Source organism: Crassostrea angulata, chromosome 9 (genome assembly GCF_025612915.1).
Source record: "Crassostrea angulata isolate pt1a10 chromosome 9, ASM2561291v2, whole genome shotgun sequence".
Taxonomy (NCBI): Eukaryota; Metazoa; Mollusca; class Bivalvia; order Ostreida; family Ostreidae; genus Magallana; species Magallana angulata.
Window position 1 is genome coordinate 14,325,558 of NC_069119.1, and position 22,998 is coordinate 14,348,555.

General features: G+C 34.1%; 1 protein-coding gene and 1 pseudogene across 1 annotated transcript; both read right to left on the bottom strand.

Moving 5' to 3' along the window:
* Positions 1–3,331: 3,331 nt before the first annotated feature.
* On the bottom strand, positions 3,332–4,317 carry LOC128164378 (uncharacterized; annotated as a pseudogene).
* An 11,872-nt stretch (positions 4,318–16,189) lies between these two features.
* Positions 16,190–22,792, bottom strand: LOC128162132 (uncharacterized). The gene is made up of 5 exons (XM_052825328.1): positions 22,714–22,792; positions 19,486–19,740; positions 19,235–19,306; positions 16,867–17,057; positions 16,190–16,282 (listed from the first exon to the last, which is right to left on the bottom strand). The coding sequence occupies exons 1-5, from the start codon at positions 22,790–22,792 to the stop codon at positions 16,190–16,192; spliced, it is 690 nt and encodes a 229-aa protein (XP_052681288.1).
* Between the last annotated feature and the right edge of the window lie 206 nt (positions 22,793–22,998).

The following is a 22,998-nucleotide window of genomic DNA, read 5'->3' on the forward strand; positions in this document are numbered from 1 at the left end:
AGAAACTAATTGTCATGCAAGATAAGTTGATTTTAATCGATAAAATCAACTCCCGTCAGTACTTTGATTGAAATGGCATGCCCTCATAGCATTTTCATAATCCTCATCAAAATTCAAGCAAGACTTCAATCAAGTAGCTCTACACAAATTTCAAAGAAAAAACATTTGAAAAGTGTCAGTATGTTATTCACTAAATCATCAATAGTGCTCCATCATTTAGCAGTATTAGAACCTCATACACAGGGCCTTGAATTTTTAGTTTGCCTTGCAAATTCTCATAAGAACTTATTCTGCTGTCTAGATAATAATAAAGCCAAAGTTTAATTTTTTGTATGTTTACCTGTACACCATGGGTAGAAACTTCATGGCCCAATCACGCTCTATAAAGATTTCATCTTCTTATAAATTCCTCAGGATCTCGGTACGTGCTCCATGTTGATTTACTGTGCGCAAGATGTGTTTTTTCCATTCTTCAATTGCTTTACATCCCTGAAATTTTTATGAAATATTTTAGGGATAAGTTATATCGATACATATTTTTCAAAACCTTTTTATTAATAAAATAATTTTGATTTTTGTCCTATCCTTTGTCTCGATATTTTATTTGATTTTCTTTGCAAAATAGTTGCTTTGTTGCTATTCTGGTCTATAAACAAATATTACCTGACTCAAAGTATAGTGAATCTCATCTTTTAGGTCTTCAGATTCATACTGAACTTTTGAAGATTTAACAGCATTCTCAATAGAGTCTATTGCTTTTCGCAGGCCTTCGCAGTTACTACATAATTTGTCATGTTGATGTCCACAGAAGCTAGGAAATTCTCCATTGCCAAGACTTAATGCAAACTGACAGCAATGATCAGGAATTTCACTGTGATTTGATACATGCATCTGAAAAGAAAATAAATCACTATAAAAAAATTCCATCAGAAAACCTTCGTATGGATTTAGGCAAAACATTAAAATCAGGAATGAGGTGGGAAAGAAGCATGTATTTTTAATGGGCTTATAAGTAAATGAGAAAAACTAGGTATGAAATAACTTACTTTATATTCCATCTTAAGATACTGTTTTGTAGCCACTATTACTGACTTTGTGTCTTCTGTCCTTCCTGACTTTGTGTCTTCTGTCCACTCTGTCCCCATTCCGATTCTTTCAAGAGTTGACACAACCTTGCAGCATTCTTCAAATGCTATGCTTCTGCTGCAAAATTCTTAAGTTAAACGAGACTTACCTGGAAGGTGAAGTTTGACTGCAATTTCTTCGACCAATTGGGGTGACGAGGGATCAAATGAGATGATAAGCTTACCACATGATACATACTTTAGAGCTTTATTTAGATTTATCAATTGTTTCCAATGGGTGGGTGTATATCTCTAATAAACGGCATTTGATCCCTGGTCACCCCAATTGGTCGAAGAAATTCCAGGCAAACTTCACCTTCCAGGTAAGTCTCGTTTAACTTAGATGTGCTTAATAGTTTTACTTTAAATTTATCACACATTCTTTAATTTTTCTTATATGTATATATTTGATACGGACTACAATGATAATATTTAAAACCTCCTTAATTCTCATCTTGATATCATATTACTCCTTTTCTGTTTAAAGCACAAACCGAAAGCCAGTTCTTGTTATTAAATCTATTAAACAATTTCATATACAATTTTTTACAGTCACTTCGAAACGTTTCACAATTTATCATATTTTTCCAACACTTTTTTACGAAAGTTATCATCAACTACAACAGGTTTATTATAAAATTTTCAGAAAACACTGTCACTTTTCCACCCAACAGTCTTTCGAACAGTAGCCATCGGGAGTTTGCGCGCGAATGATGCCGTCCTTGTGCTGTGGGGTTTGAATATGCTGATGTCGATTCCTGCCGCGCACATGACTGATTTCATCCACCTTCCAATAGTATCTCGCGACACCCCTCTGTGGGGTTTCTGCGTCGCGATAAATAAAGTGGTACCAGTTTTTCTCAGATCTTTTGTTCTTTCTAGATAATGTCTCATAACTCGGACAATACACAATCTTTCATCGTTTGGGTAACGAGGACAATTTAACTCCCCAATATGTTTTCCAGGACTTGATGTTTTTAAAAGGTCATAAATTCCAATTTTCACAAAGTCGTATATACAAATATTTCTTATGTCTAACCAATGTAATGTTTGACCTCTCTGTCCAGACTATAGTACAAGTAACATTAACAACTTGTGCGATACATGTAATAAAGTTAATTCACTCAAAGATTCTAGTTCGCAAATAGTTCAACACAATATCTACATTCCATGTAACGTTATATCTAGGTAAGGCTGGTCTCATTATAAATACACCTCTTAAAACCTACACACTAAGGGATGTGAACCAATATTTACAGAATTTGCTAATTGCCAAAAAGAAGATAATGCACTTCTTGCGGTATTTAAGCTAATGTAACCTAAACCTGATTCATACAGTCTTGTTAAAAATTCTTAAACGTTATTTACATTTGTGTTAAATATATCAATTTGTTTTTGCTGACAAATCGGCCAGATGGGTGCCACAATTACTGCCTCCACACTCTCCGTCATTATATTTTGGAGCACCCTGCTGAGAACACAGAAAGAGAGAAAATATAACACTTTAATTCACTCCATGAAATTGTAAAAGCATATACTGCGGTTGCATGTTTATCAGGGGAAAATGACACATATGTGGAAATTTGTTTGTCATCTCTGGATGCAAACAAGTCAATATCACATGTACCGGTAATTTTATTAATTTCTTCAAAAATTTCATGGTGAAGCATCCATTCCATATCAGGATTAAAGTTGCGTGAAAGGTAATCAGCTTCTACATGTTCCACCCCTGCTATATGAGAGGCCGTTACCCATACATTTTTCTTCATACAAAATTCCCAAAACGATCTTGTTAGATTGTTGAAGGTTTCAACCCCCCCCCCCCCTATGTTGTTTATATACGTAACAGAAACTGTGTTATCTAGACATACTTTAACATGACAGTCATTAAGCTGATTACATAAACGTGTTATGGCGAGAAACGCTGCTTTTAGTTCCAAGAAACTTATATGAGCTGCTTTATCTCGGTTACTCCACAGTCCCTGAATGCACTCCCTGCTTGTGGTGTGTGTATACACATCACCACTAGTAATCTAGTGATCTGGTTATATTGTATTCATATTGAAAAGTTCAACATATCAATATGATTTCACAATTAATCATCGTTATTGTCGATTGTGGTTTTCAAATATTTGAAAAAAGAAAAAAAAGCAACTGTTCATATTTAATTTATTCAATAGTACAACATATCATATTGAATATATCAACACACCATATTCAAAATTATCAAATGTTTACAACTTTAGCATTTATGAATGCAAAACAAATGCTTGACAAGTACAAAAGTTGAAGTTCAATGTACCAAATGTATACAGTCAGTTTTCAACGCAGCACTACACAAGTCACAAGTCAGTAAATGCAAACACATCATCATCACATGTGGGTTCCAGAGGAGTGATAGGAATGTCACTGATGACGGTGGTGTTCTTCATGGAACGCTCGTCGTTACTTCGTAGTGACTCGTTGATACTAGTGACGATCCTCTCTCTCCACGAATCTTCACTCACGACTTCAGGGTAGAAATAACACATATACTTCACCACGCCTTTCCTAACACGGTCCAGCTCCTGTTTGTTGTGTTTGCCACCACCGTACCAGTTGTAAGAAAACCGAAGGTTTCCTTCGCCGTAAAGTTCCGGCCACAGTTTCGGGAATCTCTCACTATCTGGCGCAGTTTCTCGACACCGATCGCGTATTCCTGGGGTATGTCGTCCAGCGAGAGTGTTGTCGACACGGCCACTGGAGCGATAGGATCCTGGCGCTTGCTTCGGATGTCCTTGTGATGTCGATCAAGACGTTGGTGTTCAAGAGCATAGTCTTCTGTGTAGCTTCATACGATGCAATGCAGCAGTTGGAAGCGTCCAACTTCTTCGTCAGGGTGTCGATGGCTTGACGTATGTCCACCATTTCCCTCATCAAGGCTAGTTGAAAGGAACTTCCGGTGCCTTCGGCAGTGGAGTTGCGGTAGGGACGGAACCGTACGGGAGTGGTGCCCTGAACTGGAGTTGATGACATTCGTGGTTCACAGATTGGCGGATCAGCTGACGCGTACGGGGCTTCATCAGTCTGACAGGTCGAAGGATCAGCAATCTCCCGTCCGGCACTGCAGGTTGTACAACTGGGGGTTGTCCAACGGCAAGAACAGTTGCCCTGGACTTCTCAGGTTTTGCCTAAAATAGATTACAATTTGTTAGTCAAATTTTAAAATATTCTAACGAGACAGTGTATGCATTTTACCTCGAACTTTGTCAAAGGGGTGGACGCGTAACAACTCTGCTTATTGAAGTCGTTACTGGGGACTATGTTGCGCACAATATACATGTCCCCAGCAACGACTTCAAGACCCCAGCGGGTAAGGAGAACAGACCGATCGTCCATAGAGAGCTGTACTTCCCTCCTTTGCGAACCGGTCGCCACCACTCCCGTCTCACCAATCTAAAATCAGTTATTAGAATAGTACTCACTTTTACATACTCAAACAGACAACGACACAAATGATATTTACAATTACGCTTTTTACTTGGACCAGGCCAAGCGACAGTCGCATGTTGTTGGATAGTGACGATGCGTCCGCCATGGTGTATGTTGTAGGATTAAAAAAATCTTATTCTGATTCTTTTTCCTCTTCCGTCATTTGGAATACTGTGTCCATTATCTACAAAATATATTCAGATAACTATTCAATATTCGTATTATTTACATTGATACACATCCTCTTGTCGTGTGTGTGTGTGTTTGAGCGTTTGTGTGTGTTTGCCATTATTTAGTTTTTATGAATTATAAATGTTAAAATACTTTTGAAGAAATAGGGACGCAAGTCCGTAAAATAAAACACTTACGACCGAGTCCCTTTTCAGCTAAATGCCATATGTAGGGTGGCAGGTGGCATTTAAGAGTTTGTACTGCTTTCCAGGAATTAAACTATCTATGCTTGCTTTCCTGAAACTGGAAATGTTTCGAACAGCCCCCTCCCCTTGAACTACCGCTGGCATGTAGAACTTTATGCTCTGGCCAGGTGAGTCAAAGCGGCTCTTTATTGTTCTTATCGTATATTGGTGTAAAATGTACACTCTGAGATTCTTAAATTAAAGAAAAATGCTATGAGTAAATATCTAGGTAAACGAATGAATATATGCTTCTATTGACACAATTAAAATGTAAATTGTAGGTCCTGAGGCGAAAAAAACAACCCACAACATCAATAACAAACACGATGTTGTACAATACTGATGAAACACATATCTTAACAAAACGTATAAGTTCGACAATGTCAAATCAAAACATCAATATTAATAAAAGGTATCAACAAGTATTGACGACTCTTACCTTTTTTATTGCATGTTTCACCATGATTCTATTTCAGGGGGCTGAAATGATTTTAGCTGGTTTTTCTCGATATATATATATATATATATATATATATATATATATATATATATATATATATATGCTTGAAAAAAAGTGCTGACTTTGCAATTCTTAACATTTAACTATTAAAGAATTGAATTTTATTTTCTTTAGATATTTATGTTGACTTGTCAGATCTTGATGTCGACTTGTCCCTTATCCACGTGTTTAAAAACTGAACACGATAACGTGTGTACGCCCTTTTTTTGCCATCCAGTTGACATAATATTTTCTGACAAGTCGACAAAATTATCTGAGAAGTCGACATAATTATCTAAAAAGTCGACATAATCATCTTTAAAGTCGACATCACTTTCTAGCAAGTCGACATAATTATCTGACATGTAATTTGCTCTTTTAACCTTTCAAACATCACTTAGATATAACGCAGAGATGCTGCATCCATGAATAAATTTTGATGTTACTAATGCATTTCAATGACCACCAAATTAAAAACCAGCATGAACAAATACACTTTGCTGTTGGTTCTGAATTTAAACAGCATCATGATTAACAAACATCAAGTTTTGCTAGGAAAGTTTTTACAGTCAGCAAGTTTGTTTCGAAAGACATTGCATATATATTAAGAAGTTGGTACATATTCAGAACTTATACAATACCAAAGTTATCTACATCAGGATTTCTTTAAGTTTAATTCTATATTTTCATTCTTTATATGCTGCTGAACAAATTCCAAACATAATATTAAATCGATTGCCATCCTCTCTCTGTAATTAACTTTTGGATGCCCTCACATTTTCTCCCTTGTAATAAAACATCGTTATTGCTTGGAGGACACTTTGAAGTAAAACTACTTTGGAATTTTCTGCGCAGCAGTTGACGGTCTTCTGCTGAAGGGTGCCAAATTCTTTTTTTCATTTCTATTCTATTTTTTAACTTTTTTCTCACTGGCTTCTTTACCTGCGAAAAAAAAGTAAGTGAAAAAGAAAACAGGTTTTACATACAAAATTAAATCATATACTTATGCAATAAATATAACGATTAACAAAAACATTAATATGGACAATGATATATTTAATGTATGGTTTTTAACAAAAAATTACCCATAATGAACTTTCATCATTAATTAACAAATTACTGATTCAAAACATTGGTGATAAAATAAAAACGACGTTAGATTTCAAAGTTTTTTGCAGTGAAGTTGGATGTAATTAAAAGTTCTTCTTTCTTTGGGTAGTAGTTCTTCTTAAACTTGAGTTCAGCATTTCTGTCCTCGTCAATCTCGGTAACCTCATCTCTCGGATTGGAATTACACTCTTCCTCCGGTCAAATGTTCCTCCAGTTTTGACTGTTCTCTTCTATTTCTGTTTCTTTCTTCCTCTTTTCTCGCTTATTTTACCAAGTCAACCCCGGTCTTAAAAAACCTAATAAAATCGGCCAGTGGGATAGTTATTCCCAAACAAGAGGCCCATGGGCCACATCGCTCATCTAAGTAATAAGTAACAGTAGCATTTTGAAGTAAAGGCAGGCTATCCGGTCTATTACAATGAAATCTTAGTGCAAAGTCAACCTATTTGCTCATTACAAGCCATCAACAACTTCTTAACAAAATTATTCCAGCCCATTCATTCTTGTTCAATTAAATCTAATAGTTCTATTTAGGCATATATCAAAGCAAACATTTAACTTGGGATAATATAGTTTACAACATTATCATTTTAAGATTCCTCCAATATATGGGAATAGACGTTTGGTTCCCCGTCATTAATTACAGGGTGCTTGCACTCGTTATTAATGACAGCGAACCAGCTAGTCTATGGTTTTTATATGCATACAAAGATTATGATATTGACCGTAATTTGACTTCAGTATGAAAATAAATGTGTTTAAAAAATTGCTGTTATAGCAAAAATACTAGGGTCAGCAGTTAGTTTACTAGAACCGACAGAAAAATGTACAAAAATTTACAAAGATTATCAATAGTGTTTAAGTTTGTCAGTGACATCGGTACATGTATATGTCTAAGCGTATCGGTATCAACTCCGAATCAATTACCTTGATGTACTCGTGCGTAGACTGCATTTTAAGCATGCTTTTTTCCCCTGCAGAATCTACATCCGTTGTTTCTGACAAGAAAACAAATCTCTGCACACTTGAAGAATTCTTTTTCATGTACCTTATACATTATGAAAACTTAAATCAATCAACTGTTTTCGACGCATCAATATGGTTTGTTATTATCTTCACGTCCGCAAATTTGAGAATTGTTCTCGCGTTTCCGGCCTTCGTATTTCCTACATCAAAGCTAGCAATCTTGCTAAAAGTATCTTGTAATTGGACACTCGCATTGAAATATCTGCTGTTCGTTCAAATCATATTCACTATTTTTTTAATCAGTTTTGATCATCCAGGAGCATTTTTCTTGATAATTTGGCAATGCCTTAACATTAGCTACTGCTAAAGATTTTTATGTAATAGCTTTTTACTTTTCAGAACATATATCAAGAAACACTGTAGCATTGGTTTCAACAAGGCGAAAGTATCACTTTGCCAAGAAAGTGGTGTGTGATAAAATCATTATCCCACTCACCATCGCTCGAGATAAAATTTATTTTTGAATGATTCTTGTTTTAATAAGCTCTTGTTTCTTCGTTTTTTCATCCTTTAGAACTGGGCTCTTCCAAGGCTGAAATCTCCTCATTGTTTTTTTTTAAATCAAGACTATCTTAATTGCAATAATCGAAATGAGCATAACATTGTGAAGAATTTAAACTTGCAATTTATGATCAGTTGATTTAGTAAAATAGTAAACTGCGATGCCTTTCTAAAATTACAAAACAAATGTTTACCCAGCTTTTAAAACATGTGGTGATACATGTAACACTTAAACAGTGTTCAAATTCAAAATTCCACAGGAAAATTAGGAGGCAAGGGGTTTTCAAATGTTGGGCAACCATCCACAAAATGCTTCGAACCAACAACATTGTGTCGATTGTCTACGGTCGGATCAACATTTAATCCCTCTCGTCGAATGAGGTTCTACCACATTTTAAAGAGTGCATTCAATTTTTGGTAATTGAAAGAAGCGTACATTTTTTTTTTCTACTGTCCGATGTACAGACAACAGCAATACAATATCTCACCGGCATAATTCTGTTCACCGAGCTGCACTGTTAACATTTTACAATGTTTACGCGTTGTTACGGAATGTTCCGAAAATCTCGCGAGAAGTTTACAAGTTTTAACTTTTTTACAGGAGAGTGCACAAAGAACAACAACTCTTTTGGGGTTGGTAATCGAAAGTATTGCATGGGAAAATTAAAGTGGGACATTTTTTTTTACAATGCGATGTCTTTGGCTTATATATCTAACTCTACTGTTCTTCGCCCTTCTCTAAATGTTTTTATCAGTAAATCGTTGCGTAGCCTCTTCAATCGGGCATCACGTTCCCTGTTTGTAGATCAATGGTACGTGTGATCCTTTGCTACAATGGCAAAACTCAATCCCCCTTCCTTTCTTTCTCTAATGATGCAATTCTGCCGGGGCTTAAATTCTTAAGCATTTATAGCTAGCTAACATTTATTAATTCGATATGTTCAGGTTAATATCGGACAGATATATGCGTCCCTTATATTGGGCATCGAAGAAATTATAGGAAATGTGAAGCAATGTATGTTTCTTGTATACATGTTTATCTTTTAAAATGCCGAATTGGTCGTTTAAAAATTCAAGCTTTTATTACCACGAGAGTTTAATGAAGTAAATACAGAAATCTATTTTTGACGTTGTCAAATGTTGCATCAAATTCTCGCAGTAACTCCGTGCTTGCGTACGAGTTGACAAAGATGTAGCGCCGACATTTTAGCGCATCAATGTTATGCACCGCGTACTTTATATAATAATTATTCTTAAATGGTTTAACTTTTAAAACTTATTAAATTGACATTAAAAATACATTGTTACGCCAATTTTCGTTTCGCAAAATAACTCTGACATTTATACTCGAATCTGATTGGCTACAGGATGCAGGATAGGATAGGATAGGATAGGATAGGATATAACTTAACTTTTATATTTCTATCATGTATCGTGCATCCTATCCTATCCTATCCCTGTCAACTTTCAGGATAGCAGCACTGTATGCTAAAGCATTGTTTTTCAAGGAATCTTATTTACAAATACCTTAAAAATAGTCGGATTTTAAATGGTACTAACAAATTAAATGTTTTGTAGTCGTACGCATTCCTACGCCAGAGTTCAATATAGTCTTGTTCAAATTGACACTCGGCTGTCTCCGAAAATCCTGGTCGGAGATTTACGGTGTCAGCCGAGCGTTTGGTTGAACGAGACTAGAGTTTAATATTGCTTGGATCCATACAATTTTCGAGAAATATTTTTATTACTGATACATACTTTGATTAAATTAATTTTATCGTTAAATATTATTTAACATGATTCATATGGGGGTTTCTCGACATTCTTGTAGAAAAAGTCCAAAAATTCATATTATAAAATTGTGCGTAACTCAAATTAGAAATTACATGTTATTACATGTACTTGTCATGCAAAATAACATATCATTGACTTTAAAATAAATAAACATCGACAAAATCAACTCCCGTCAGTTCTTCAGTACTTTGATGGTAGTATAGCTTTCCTCTTTGAAAGCATAGAAAAAAACCTCTTTTATCACAATAGCTAAATAAAAATTGGACAAAATAGATTCTTTTTAAGTACAATTAATGCACACATTGATGTACATGAAACTAAAGGCCATTGAAATAAACACTAACATGTAAATGTTAATGGATAAAAAATATATTACCTTTCTCACTGTAGAATCAATTCAGATAATAGTGATATAAAGTCAAATTACCTTTTCCTTCACCATTGCATTAATCTTTGGCTGCCCATACATTTTCCTCGTAGTTTTAAATTCATCCAGTGTTTTTAAACTTCGATTCAAGCTTGCCCATCCATTCCGCAATAGTTCCACTGTAATCTGTGGAAATCTTTATGCACCCAGATAAACCTGTATCACAAGGAAATATTCTCTCTAGGGGTGTTTACCCCATTATCCATAACATGGATGCTTAATCCTATTTAAAAATAAGTATAAAGGCAAATTAGGATTTATTATGTGAATAATAACACACATTTTTTTAATGTGAATTTTTTGGCTTTGCCGAAAAAAAAAGCTATAAACAGAAAACCCAATATGATTCATGGTGTGTAGTATTCTATGATAGAATTAACATCATCAAACTTTAGGACACCAAATATTTCTGAAAAATGTCATATAAACTATTGTTTAGGAAATAATTTGAAACAACTAATGATGAATTCAATCTACGCACACAGTGGTTTCATCTTTAAACTGCTCTTTATTCCAAAAGCTATACCGCTGCAGAAATGGTGCTTTGGTTATCAATGACAGCAAACCAGATTTATTGAATTCTGGTGTAGGAATACACACATGTATGACAACAAAAATGTATCAATTGTTTGAACCATCTAAATTCTAAGTATTAGGTATTTATGTCTCCTTGAATAGCAAGGCTTCTGAATACATTACCTTGCATTGATAGATTATTTCTCAAGTATTAAGTATTGTCAGTGGTGATGTTTACATGATTGTGTCTAAGTCAGAACTATGCTTTACTTCTGTTGTCAGAGTAACTGCATAGGATAGTTGATTAAAATTAACTTCTAAAAACTTATTTTAAATAATTCACCCAATGACAATGAGGGCTTAAGGGGCAATAATAAAAGAGAGGCAAACATTTTCCTGTATATAGAGCGCAGGTCTTACTTATACATCGCTCTATTGTGTTTATTTCCTACTATTAACAGTTTTACTCCATAATGAAGAATGAATTGATCTTTTCTCACTATGTGAGTTACATCGTCGTCATTTATAGTCGCAAGGATATCTCGTAGTTTCTCATTTCCAGATTCACATACAGGCAGAAACAATGCACTTCTTGCTTTAACATTATGATTAATTATCCTTTTTTCATTCTTAGGTTTAACATGGCAATTCTTCTGATGCTTCCAATGACCAGTTTCTATGGAAAACTCTAGACAGTACTCAAATTGAGAAAATTCATTTACTGATATATTTTGTTCTTGACTTAGACGCTTAAGGTGTAATATCCCTCTGCTATTAATTTTGCCATATATTTTTTAAAACAATTCATATTGATTTTCATCAAAGTCAATATCAATCGATTCATATGAAACAAAAATGAAGCGATGAAGCGCTGCTAGATTTTTCAAAAATTGATAATGTGTCTAATCATGATATGAAGAAAACTAGACATAGTGATTAGAAAAAGTAAAATTTTACCATCGCAGCATAAAATTAAAAATCCAAAATGTATATGAAAATAATATATAGTTATATACATTTTCATTTCATATTACAAAACATATTGAAGCGCTGCATTTTAGTTCAGAATAGCACTTTGTTGTATAGGTTTGCAAAAAAATTGCTTCAATCAGCAAGAGTTATCTTTCTTTATCATAGACTTTCGAAGGTTTACATACACTGCATGATAAATTGCCACAGTTTCTAACTTTTCAGAAAAAGGTTTTCTGTTTTCAAATTTGGATAAGATAATAGTAAATGGATCAATATATTAAGAAATCCTAAATATGTAAACCAGAGCATAAATTTTGCTATAACACAACAAGAGGATCAAGCGAATAATCTTCCAGTAATATCAATATAGGGATTTATTGTCTTGAATCAAATGAGATATTGGGGTTTTTTTTATTTTGTTTTCCATATCTGCTCCCTCAGAATAGAAAAGCCTTATCAAATTTTTAACATTTGAAATGTTATAAGTTTTAGACGATTATAACTACGTATAGAATTTGTAATTGTCTTAGTCACATTTTTCCCAATTATAATTCATTCAGCTCTGTGAACGAGCTATAGATAGAAAAATAAAAAAATTCCATCCAAATATTCTCTGGCCTAAAACATCAAACATCACCTGTACATGTACTGAACAAGTACATAAAATTTTGTTAAATTTAAAAAAAGAATTAATCCATCGGGATGGGGAGGGGGAGGAATAGTCATGTAGATATTGCCTCATAAATACTTTATCATTACGATACATTTCCTATTTCTTGTAATATTTTGTAAAAGTTTTCTTTACTTTTTTGCCCCCTGCTTCAAAAAATCCCTGGGGTTCAAATTGTTCCAGTCAATTTTTTTTTTCTATATTTGAATTTAAATAAGTGTATCGCCTTCCAACATAAATTAGGACCCAGCACCACCTCCCTTGTTGTTACATGCCTCAATAACTGTGAATTATTGTGAGTTAACAGAAACAAAGGGATATTATTTTCTACAGAAGTTATCTCTCTTATCAGAGGGACATTCAACCTTAAAAGGTATGATTTCTCCATGCCCACTCTCTAAAACTTTAGAATTGTGAATAAAATTTCCTTTGTTTGTCATTTTTTCAAGTAATAATTTCCGCTCCTAAAACGTATGCGGAGAGAGGAAAACGTTGCAACCCGCAGCTCATTTGCATGTTTTTCGACAAAATGTCGTTGGAGTTTAGGTTTGGGCTCATTGCAGTACATGCAAATATTCTTCCTATCCCATTTTCTCTTTCCTTAAGTATTTTGTAGTTTTTACATAGAAACTGGTCCTTTTTCTGTATTGCCTGTCAAAGTCAGTTGTGTTCTTTAAGTGTCTTCAAAACAGATTTTTAAATACTAGATTTTGACCCGTGCGTGCACGGGTTGACATAGCATATGATATCGGACATTTACGAAATAGATACATCGACACATCGTATATTGTTGACATTTGCTTAACCATGCTTTAAGCCTACAATAATGCAATTATTTTCACTACACTCGAGCTCTGCTGAGTTGGAATAATGTGACTCTGTGTGGGAAAAGGCCGTCACCACAGTTAAAATGCCTCCCATATACCCATAATGTAGCAGAAAATTGCAGAATCGCTCCAACACGATTTTTGAGAAAATATCTTTATGTTTACGTGATTGTAGTCCTGCAACTTAATCCGAATAGAGCACTGGATAAATTGTTTAGATTGATAAATTGGGACTAGTGGTCAAAGCATGTAATGTTAATTGAGAGAAATGATTTTCATACATTTTCGAAATAAATAAATTGAGTATGAATATCAGTTTTAGCAATATTAAAAATGTACGTCAAGTATATCGTTTATAGCTTCTTTAACACATCTATCGAGTAAATAACATTACATAACATTTTTCGTATTCCATTCCGTTCCGTTCCGCGTTTTAGCAACACCCGTAGAAAGGCTTAATAACTCGACATGATTAGCACGTGCCGATAATCACATACCGATCCCAACAGCAGCGATGCATGAGAATCGCGAAAATGCTAAAAAAAAAAAAGGAACAAAATCTAGATGAAAACATTTTATTTAAGTAGTTTTTGAAGGTGGATGAAAACATTATTCTTTGCTTATTCAGGAATACATTGCATAAATGTAGTTTTCAGGATTTTCTTCTTTCAAGTTCATGTACTTGTCTGAAAAATAAGATTGCTTTTATTGTAGTTATCTATCTTTCAATCACCGTACCATTTCTCACTTCTCCATCTCAACCTCTCTTTATTCGCCTCTCTCTCCCTTATCTAGGTTTCCATAACAACTACACTACCTTGTATCGAGTTCTATGTGTTTATATTTTCTTTATACACAGTATTGAATTAAAAGTATTTACAGGTTACCAGGAATAATTAGGAAACTCGGTGCACTTCCGCAGACGAATTACAAGCTTTGAGAGTGTGTAGCTGGCTGTAGCATTTATCGTTATTCTAACGATGTTGACTCTTGTAGATAGGCTGTTCACCACTTTAACGTCCCAGTGATCCAATCGTTCAATTTTTCTTGAATACTACAACACATTTATTTTCAAAATAAGACATAGCTGAGTAGATTCAAAACTTGAGTACAAGATCATAAACTCTGATAACGTCCTCATTTGTAATTTTTTTCAAGCAATAGTTCCATAAGATAAGAAACAAGTCTATAATAATTCTTGTCTTTTTATTATCGACTTTAATGAAGGTTTGGGGGAGGTTTATAGAAATCACCTTGTCCGTCTGTCAGTTCAAAATCTTGGTCAAGTCCACATCTTTTTTTATGGAGAAACATTAAAAGGTGTGACTTCACACAAAGATTGTTTACATGTGTGGCCTGAAAATTCATGCCTGGTCCATATTTTTTTAATGGAGGAGCATTAAAAGTTCTTACTTCACACAAATGCTTCTTATAACCTTGATCCAAGGTCATTTTGGCAAGGTCAACTGGCAGAAATATTATTCAAATATTGCTTATGACCTGAGGGTATGTCACGATTTTGACCCAAGGTTATTCAATCAAAGTCAAGGTCGTTAGAAGAAAAAGTATATAATCCGTGTCGGCTTTGTACTGTTTTTATGGAAAAACATTGGACGATTCTTTCATAAACAAATTGCCGAAAATGTGTCATGAATTTGACTTACATGTATCTGTTCAAGTTAAACATTGTCATTGTTTTTTTTTAAATGCTGTATCCTGTCTGGGGCAGATTATAATTGAAAAGTATTAGAATCTATAATTTTACACAAAGACTGCTCATGACCTGCAAAAAAATCCTGACTTTAGCTTTGGTCATTTCTACAAGTGCAATGCCACTATAAGAGAAGGAGGCATATGCTTTTTGTCTAAAAAGAATCGTTTGAAAAGTTCTTAGTGCAGGGTATCATTTATGAGTACCTCGTTTACTAAATTTATCGATATAGAGAACCAAAATGTCGTATATCGACACATAAAGCATCGCTTTTTGAAAATGTTGATATGGTAGATGTACCACTACTATGGAACAATCACCTGTTGTATAGGTACGTAGGCGTCTTTGAAGAAGTCCACCATGACGTGGTCTGTCTGTGTAACAGAGAATGACACGTAGTCAATGTCTGTTGAACTCTCGAATACTTCCAAATCAAGTGTTACCAGACCGTCCCCCGTGACTGTTAATCCCTTTAGGGATTTGACATCGTAGATTGGTCCAGATAGTGTCTCCTTAGTACTATAGGAATACCTCTTTATACCGGCATGGCACGCTAAACAAAAAAGACATTTACAAAGAACATCTTTATAAGGTTTATTTAATTATATTGAACTCCCTCTCCTATCAAATACATTGGTTTATACATTTACACATTAATCAGTAAGAAATGAGATTAGCAAAACTAGACTCGATATTTGAAATGAAAACAACTAAATCATACATATTAAGCCTGAATTCTAGCCGCACAACTAAATCATACGTATATAATCTGTATCCTACCCACACCAAACATCTAAATCATACGTATATAATCTGTATCCTACCCACACCAAACAACTAAATCATACGTATATAATCTGTATCCTAGCCACGCCAAACAACTAAATCATACGTATATAACCTGTATCCTAGCCACACCATACAACTAAATCATACGTTTATATCGTGTAACCACAACCAACTGCCCTATATTAAAATGATAATGACGAGATTGGTTTGAATAAATAATTTGTAATCAGTAAAGTTCTACTAAACTTTAGAAACAAGAGCCATCAGATCAAATATAGGATTGAAACCATAACATACATAATGCACAGCCATCGCCACTATATCCTGGTTTACATTTTACACAAAATCCTGTTCCAGGATAACATTCTTCACAATTCTCTGGGCAGGGCATCCAGCAATATTCATTGTACGCCACCGGACTAGGACATCCTGTCAAAAAAACAAGCTCATTTTTAATTCATTGGTTCATTTTGTTTTTTCAGTCATTACTCAAAAGTCTGATATTAATTGCAAATTGCATCATCGAGGTGACTGTTTTTTCTTAGATGTTTTGTAAATTATGTCTTTGTATCATTTTAGGTTCAGACAATCTCAAGTGTTTGTAACCTTATTTGCTATAAAGCATCCCTCGTTATAGATAGTGGACGTTTGCTGAAAATTAAATTTGATTGGAACTCTGTATAAGTATTTTGACTTAAAATCTTAATAGCAATTATCAGAAACATACTGTTTAAGTTCTAAAATACGTATATGACATTCTGTGAAATATCAAAGATGATTTCTTCCCGCGCCGTGATTTCTTGACTTACGAGGTCTTTCATATTATGAAAATTGCTTTTACAAAAGATTTTGTTAAAAAGCGTATCATCTTATAACTATGAATTGGTTACCATTGCTTATAGGGGGCGTGATTAAAACAATATACACCAAAAACAATTCTGAAAAATACCGTAAACTTCCACTTCACAGAGGGCGGCATACACAAACGGAGAGTAACTGGAATGGTAGGTTACTCCAGGAAGTCGCTCATTGTAGAATATGACGTACTGTCCATAGTATGGACAGTCGATAAGCACGTGGTCAGGAAGGGTAGGTTTGTAGTGCAGATGTCCATCGCGGTAGCAAAGACTACCATCATGTCGATTGACGGTGTTTGAAATGTACACTGAAAATCCAGAGAAGGCTCCAGTACCATTCAGGACATCTTTAGAAGAAAAAAAATAGAATAAAACAAGTTGCTGTCCTTTAAAAAAAGGACTACAATACGTGGACCAGTCTTAAGATTATCAAAGTTTCCACCGACTTTTAACCACTAAATTTGTACGTTGGATTACGTATATGTATAGCCCTGCCTTTTTATCTCAGATAATAAAGGGTTCATACTTTAAAAAAAACTATGATCTATCTATTTATGAAGTCTGCATGTATATTATCAGGCATTCGGCGAATTCTACTATTTGCGCACACATTACGATTCGCACTACTTTGTTAACTATGCAGTGACAGCTTTGTTTAAATTAATTTCATATTTTGATGCATTTACTTGAGATTTAAACTTTTATACAGTGGCATAATTATTCACTCACACTTAAATGCGTAACAATTTTTAATCGTGAAGTACTCTAACCTCGCCTACTATAAAAAATAAAGTTAAGTTACATGTGTATACAGATAACAACAAAACATTGCAAATTATGCTATTTGATGCCTGTTGTAGTTTCGGCATAACATTAACTTATATTATAATACTGACAGTTCATATCACATGCCGATTATTTCTTTAAAAGGAATACTTTGTTTCTGTACTGACTACTGTTTACAGACAACTTTACAATTACAGCGCCTTAGAACTTATGTGTGCATATGGCATGGAATCCCAATTCCCATTCAGAAAAACTTGTGCTAGCCTGGCTCCCTGAGCTACCCATTACGCACAGGAACCCGGCTAGCTCATGCACAGGCTGAATTTTCCCCATATCATCCGGTTTAACCTCGCTTATATATTTTCGGCGTGGACCTCAGGGTTCACGCAATTATAATCTCGTCAAATTGCATCATATAAATCGCATCAATTTTTATAAAAGTGTATTTTATCGAGTCATGTATCCCAAGTAAGGTTACCTGTTTTGAAATAGATGATTACGTGGTCGAGCCTGTATGTTTTTCCAAGGTTTACCCACCACGTGACTGTTGTATCTGGCTCCGATATTGTACATTGTTCGTGAGACATACCCATAGAGCCTATTTTCCCATCAACAGCCTTGTCGCTAGCCCCCTCAGGTGAAGACAGCCAAGTCTGTTTCATATAGCTTAAATTTTCCAGATCTACAATTTTTCTACATTTTGTTTCAAAAGGCTTTTTTTGGATAAATTAACAATGTTTGCTATTTAATTACATTCTTGTTAATAGTTACGTTATTTTAGAATTTGAATTTCTTTTTTTAATAGGGTTTCTTAAAAAAAAAAAGATTTATATAAAAAAAATACACAATACACGCGTTTACCATGACAACAATTTTGTATGAGTTAAGGTCAAGATCTAGAAAATGAGAGTTGCTTCAGGTTTATGAAATTCAAGATCTAAATTCTTTCATTGAGGCTTCACAACAATAGCATTGTTTGACAAGGTGTACGGGGCCTAGAGTTTTGTTTAACACAATGAAAATTTTTATTTTGAAATGTCATTTTCTATGAAATATGAGGGAAATAAGTAACAAATCTCAGTGTTTTGACCAATTTTTACTAATGGTATATATCTAAAGCGCCTACAGTCTCTTAAAAAATGACATCAAACAAGCTCTTGACCTCTTCTTTAAAATGATGTCAAATCAAATATAAGTTAGGATTACTTGATTTGATTAAAAATGTCAAGAAACAGTTTCATTTTCTACATAATTCCTTTGTAGGCGAAAAGTACGGGAACAATTCTCATCAAACCAATTATGACGCCATAATGGTTCTAGCATCCAAAAGACACTCTGATATCAATCACTAGATCATGACCTTAAGTTGTCGTATATTTTAAGATAACTAAAATAATTTAATTTAGACAATCACAATGTAGATCTAGATCTCAATAAAAGTTATATTCAAAATCAACATTTTGTCTACGTTATAAAGGGAAATCTTTGCACCCGTTTTATTTTTGTTCGTTTCGCCCTCGTGGTCAGTTGGCATGATAAAGTCTTGACGAATTCCACAGTCTCAAACAATCTCTGTGTCTGGGCGAATTTTAAACGGGACCTAATTCTTTTCAAGTGAAGAAGGGCGAAAATTACATGGGGTGACAATAACCCTGTATAGAGTATATCACCCGTTGCAAAGATATAGTATATTGAAGATAACGTTAGATGAACGGACAGAAATCTACGTAATACGTACAATTTTTGCACATCTTTAAACAAGGAACTGTGCAAGAAGAGTCCTCATGTCCATAAATAGGAATTGGACAGCCTGAAATTTAAGAAAAATGAAATAAAAACAGGACAGCCTGATTTACATGTATGATTATATAGAAATGAAAAACGCACTCATTCAGATAGGCAGATTTAACAGTGATAGATTGTACTATGTAGTACCTACTAAAACAGAAAGAAAACAAAATTCGTCATTTGAAAAGAATATGAGTTTACCAAGAACCTCCACTTCACATAAATCAGCAAATGCAAATTGACTGTGATTGTTGGAGTAAGTGATTCCTGTTAGTCGTTCATTGTAGTATATAACGTAACGTCCAACAACAGAGCACGGTATATCCACCACAGCAGGAATGGTCTCTATGGTGGTATTTGTGTTGTGATAACAAACGACACCATCCCAGGGATCGGTGGTGTTGGATACAATAAAAGAAAATCCGCGCAATTTTTTTGTAAATTCGTTGGTTGAGTCTATGATAAAAAAATCAAATAACCATGTATACGAAAGTAAAAAAAAAACGAAACTTTTTTCATAGTCATGTTACTTAACGTCAAATAATTGTTAAATTTAGTATAATTAGTTTAGTAATAGTTTCAAACCATTTGAAAACCAACAATAAAAAATATTCCACTACTTTTAAGAGTTATTTAGAATATATACTGCAAAACGAGGTCAAAGCGCACGATCAAAAGTTGTGTTATGTCAACAATAAACCATATTATGTCGACAATAATATCTCTATAATTGGGCTTAAAACCAGATAATATTGAAACCCCGATTTACGAATATTCATGGCATTCTATGTACAAAATAATGACGGAATGAATAGTTTTGTTGAACAGATATCAATAAGTAAAGACAGATAATCATCTTTAAACTCGACTTAAACATTGACATCGCCGGAGGTCACGGCGCAACAGAAAGTATAAGCTGTATAGATACAACTCAGTAAAAATGCTCAGTGCTGGGAAAATTAAGTCAAAAATTATTAGCGCGTTTGTTTTAATCTGTATTACATTTTTGGAGGGTGATGGTAATGTTTTTTTAACATTAAAGTACGGAAAATATTATAATAGATGTACATATTTGCTCAAGAGAGTAAACAACGTCAACTGACGTTCAGGGATCTCCTTACAGTAAACGAAGAAACATGCGGTAAAAACTGACAACTTCGAAGAACAAACTTTCTCAAACAAATGTGAACAAATTTGATGTCAAGTGATAAAGTGCCGATATCAGCTATATACTGAGGAACATCTATACTACTATATTAAAATAATAGACTCGAATTTTTTGTCTTTAATACCGAGAAATCGGAAGAGTACTGTCATTTGTTTTTATATATTTTAAACATTATTGGCAATTGAAGATTACCAATTTGTTTTTACTTTTTCTTAATCAAGCTTCGCTAATTAATAATCAACGAAAATTCCTTTAAAAAATCCGGAAATCATATGAATTTTTTGGATTTTACAATCTTGCGCATGCGCATTACATTCACGCTAAATCACGGGAGGCTCTTTAGTTTTTATTTCCAGAATATCACATTAGCATGGATAAACTTAGAAACGATTTTACATATATGTGTAAATTTTCATTGAAAATTTGTCATATAGATTCTGTTCCTCAAAGGAAATACGGGAGATAACTCAAACTCAGTGCATTTAATATGAAAAATCCCGATATTTTCGAATGTCAGCTCGAAGTGAGTGAAAAACGTTGCTGGAGAGAGTGTTGAATTCTTCATTAATATAAATTAAATTTTTAGATGAAAGGTATCTACAGCCTCAAAATGGTTTATCATGAATAATTTGACTGTTATTTTCAATGCAGCTTCATTAATTTTCTTCAAGACACATACATTTCTATACACATTACGGGTATATCGGAGGCATTTTAACTGTGGTATAGGCCTGTCCAGAGACACATTTCGATTATTCTCTGTCGATGCATCTATTTCGTAAATATCCGATATCATATACAATGTCAACCCGTGCATGCACGGGTCAAAGTCTAGTTAAGAATAAAATCAATATTGAGTATACCAATTAATTGTGCGTCTTCTTGACGTCATTTTCCAACATTACAGAGCGCCGTGGTGACGAAACATGTTATTTCATGGTTATTATTTCGAACATATGTTTATCTTTTTGAAAGGTCACACTCCAGACAAGACTCTTTTCTTTGAATCATAATATTACATTCTAAAGATACTGTGAGCAAGCTCACAAATGATACCCGCGCTAAAAAATCATTACTTAAGTTCCATTTTATAACATTGTATAGAATTAATGGATGCTATCTATTTAACCGCCAATGTTCTATGAATAACAACTGGTCCATTTTTTTTCAATTTGTTAATACTAATGTAAGTACACAAACCAATTTCTATACTTTAAATTCCATTTTATTTCAACTTAACTGTTTATCCATGAATATATTGCATCTTTATAATAACAAACATGACTGGAATCAAACAATTATCTACATGTCAAGCAGCCATTAAATGTTTTGAATTATTGGTAAACAGAGCTCTTTTTAATGAATTCTTTTCATTCCACCATTTATTTAAAAAAAAAAAATAACTACATCGTGACGGGTCATTTTCATAGGAGCGGGCAGGGATGAGAATCAAACAATTAATTTAATGTGACCCTACAAATACAAGCTTTGTCTGAAATTTTACCCTCTAATCATTTCCATTAATACAAGACATGATACAGACAGGAAATACGCATTTTTGAACAATGGCCTTAAACTTGCCCAAAAGGGTCAAAGTCATGACACACCGACAGATCATAAGAAATATTTGTGTGAAGGATAAACTTGTAATGTTTTTCCATAAGAAAGGTATGGACCGAACATGAATTTTGCACATTTCATGCCAGGGACATTGACCTTGACCGAATGACCTAAGATCAAGGTCATGACATGTCACAAGCAATCTATGAATGAAAAAAAAATTTACAATGTTTCTCCATTAAAAAGAAATGGACCGAACACGACTTTTGCACTGACAGACAAAGGGGGGGGGGGGGGCGGTCGAAATAGGTGATTTCTATTTAACCCCCCCCCCCCCCCCCTCATCAAAAACAAATTGTTTGAGGGGATATAAAAAGTATGCATAGAATTTTATACGGTCCGTAGTTGTTGGTCATCTTTTTTTTCTAGGAAGAAAAAAAATGTTTAGTTGTATACTATTTATTTACCTTTTTCATCTTCTGTTACATCAAGATCATCATTTGCCCAAATTTGGTTTTTATTATATTTTTGTCTTTGTAATTTCATTATTTAAATATTCAAACCTTTTTGACGGAGATGAGGTGCTAAGCGGAGGATGCTTTGGGATGAAATGAAAGACATGTATCGTGGGTTAAAAATGGAATTAGAGTGTTGATTGGTCACACCCCATGTTTGCAACTTCACATTCACCTTTTTCTTACCCCATTCCAGGTTATCCGTTCTAGAGTAAACTACAATACGTTCAATCCGTCGGGTGTTCAGTAAATCCACTCTCCACATAGCATAACACTGGTTATTCATTGTTGACGAGCACTGATCGCCATTTAGATGTAGGTTACTCTTTTTGCCATCAACAAGCCGTGAACTTGGATATTTCGAAAGTGTGTTTAGTTGAAACGTTGGACGATGCAGAGCCATATTTACTGTCATAAAAAAAAGTATAAACCATAAAATAAAATCAAAATGCATAAATAACTTACCAAATA

Excerpts from the sequence above, each read along its gene's own strand:
- LOC128162132 (XM_052825328.1), bottom strand. The coding sequence starts at position 22,792 with ATGTGGAGAGTGGATTTACTGAACACCCGACGGATTGAACGTATTGTA. Across the intron at positions 19,307-19,485 it reads ATGTGAAGTGGAGGTTCTTG|GCTGTCCAATTCCTATTTAT; the intron begins GTAAACTCATAT and ends CTTAAATTTCAG. Across the intron at positions 17,058-19,234 it reads TTTAAAGATGTGCAAAAATT|ATGTCCTGAATGGTACTGGA; the intron begins GTACGTATTACG and ends TTTCTTCTAAAG.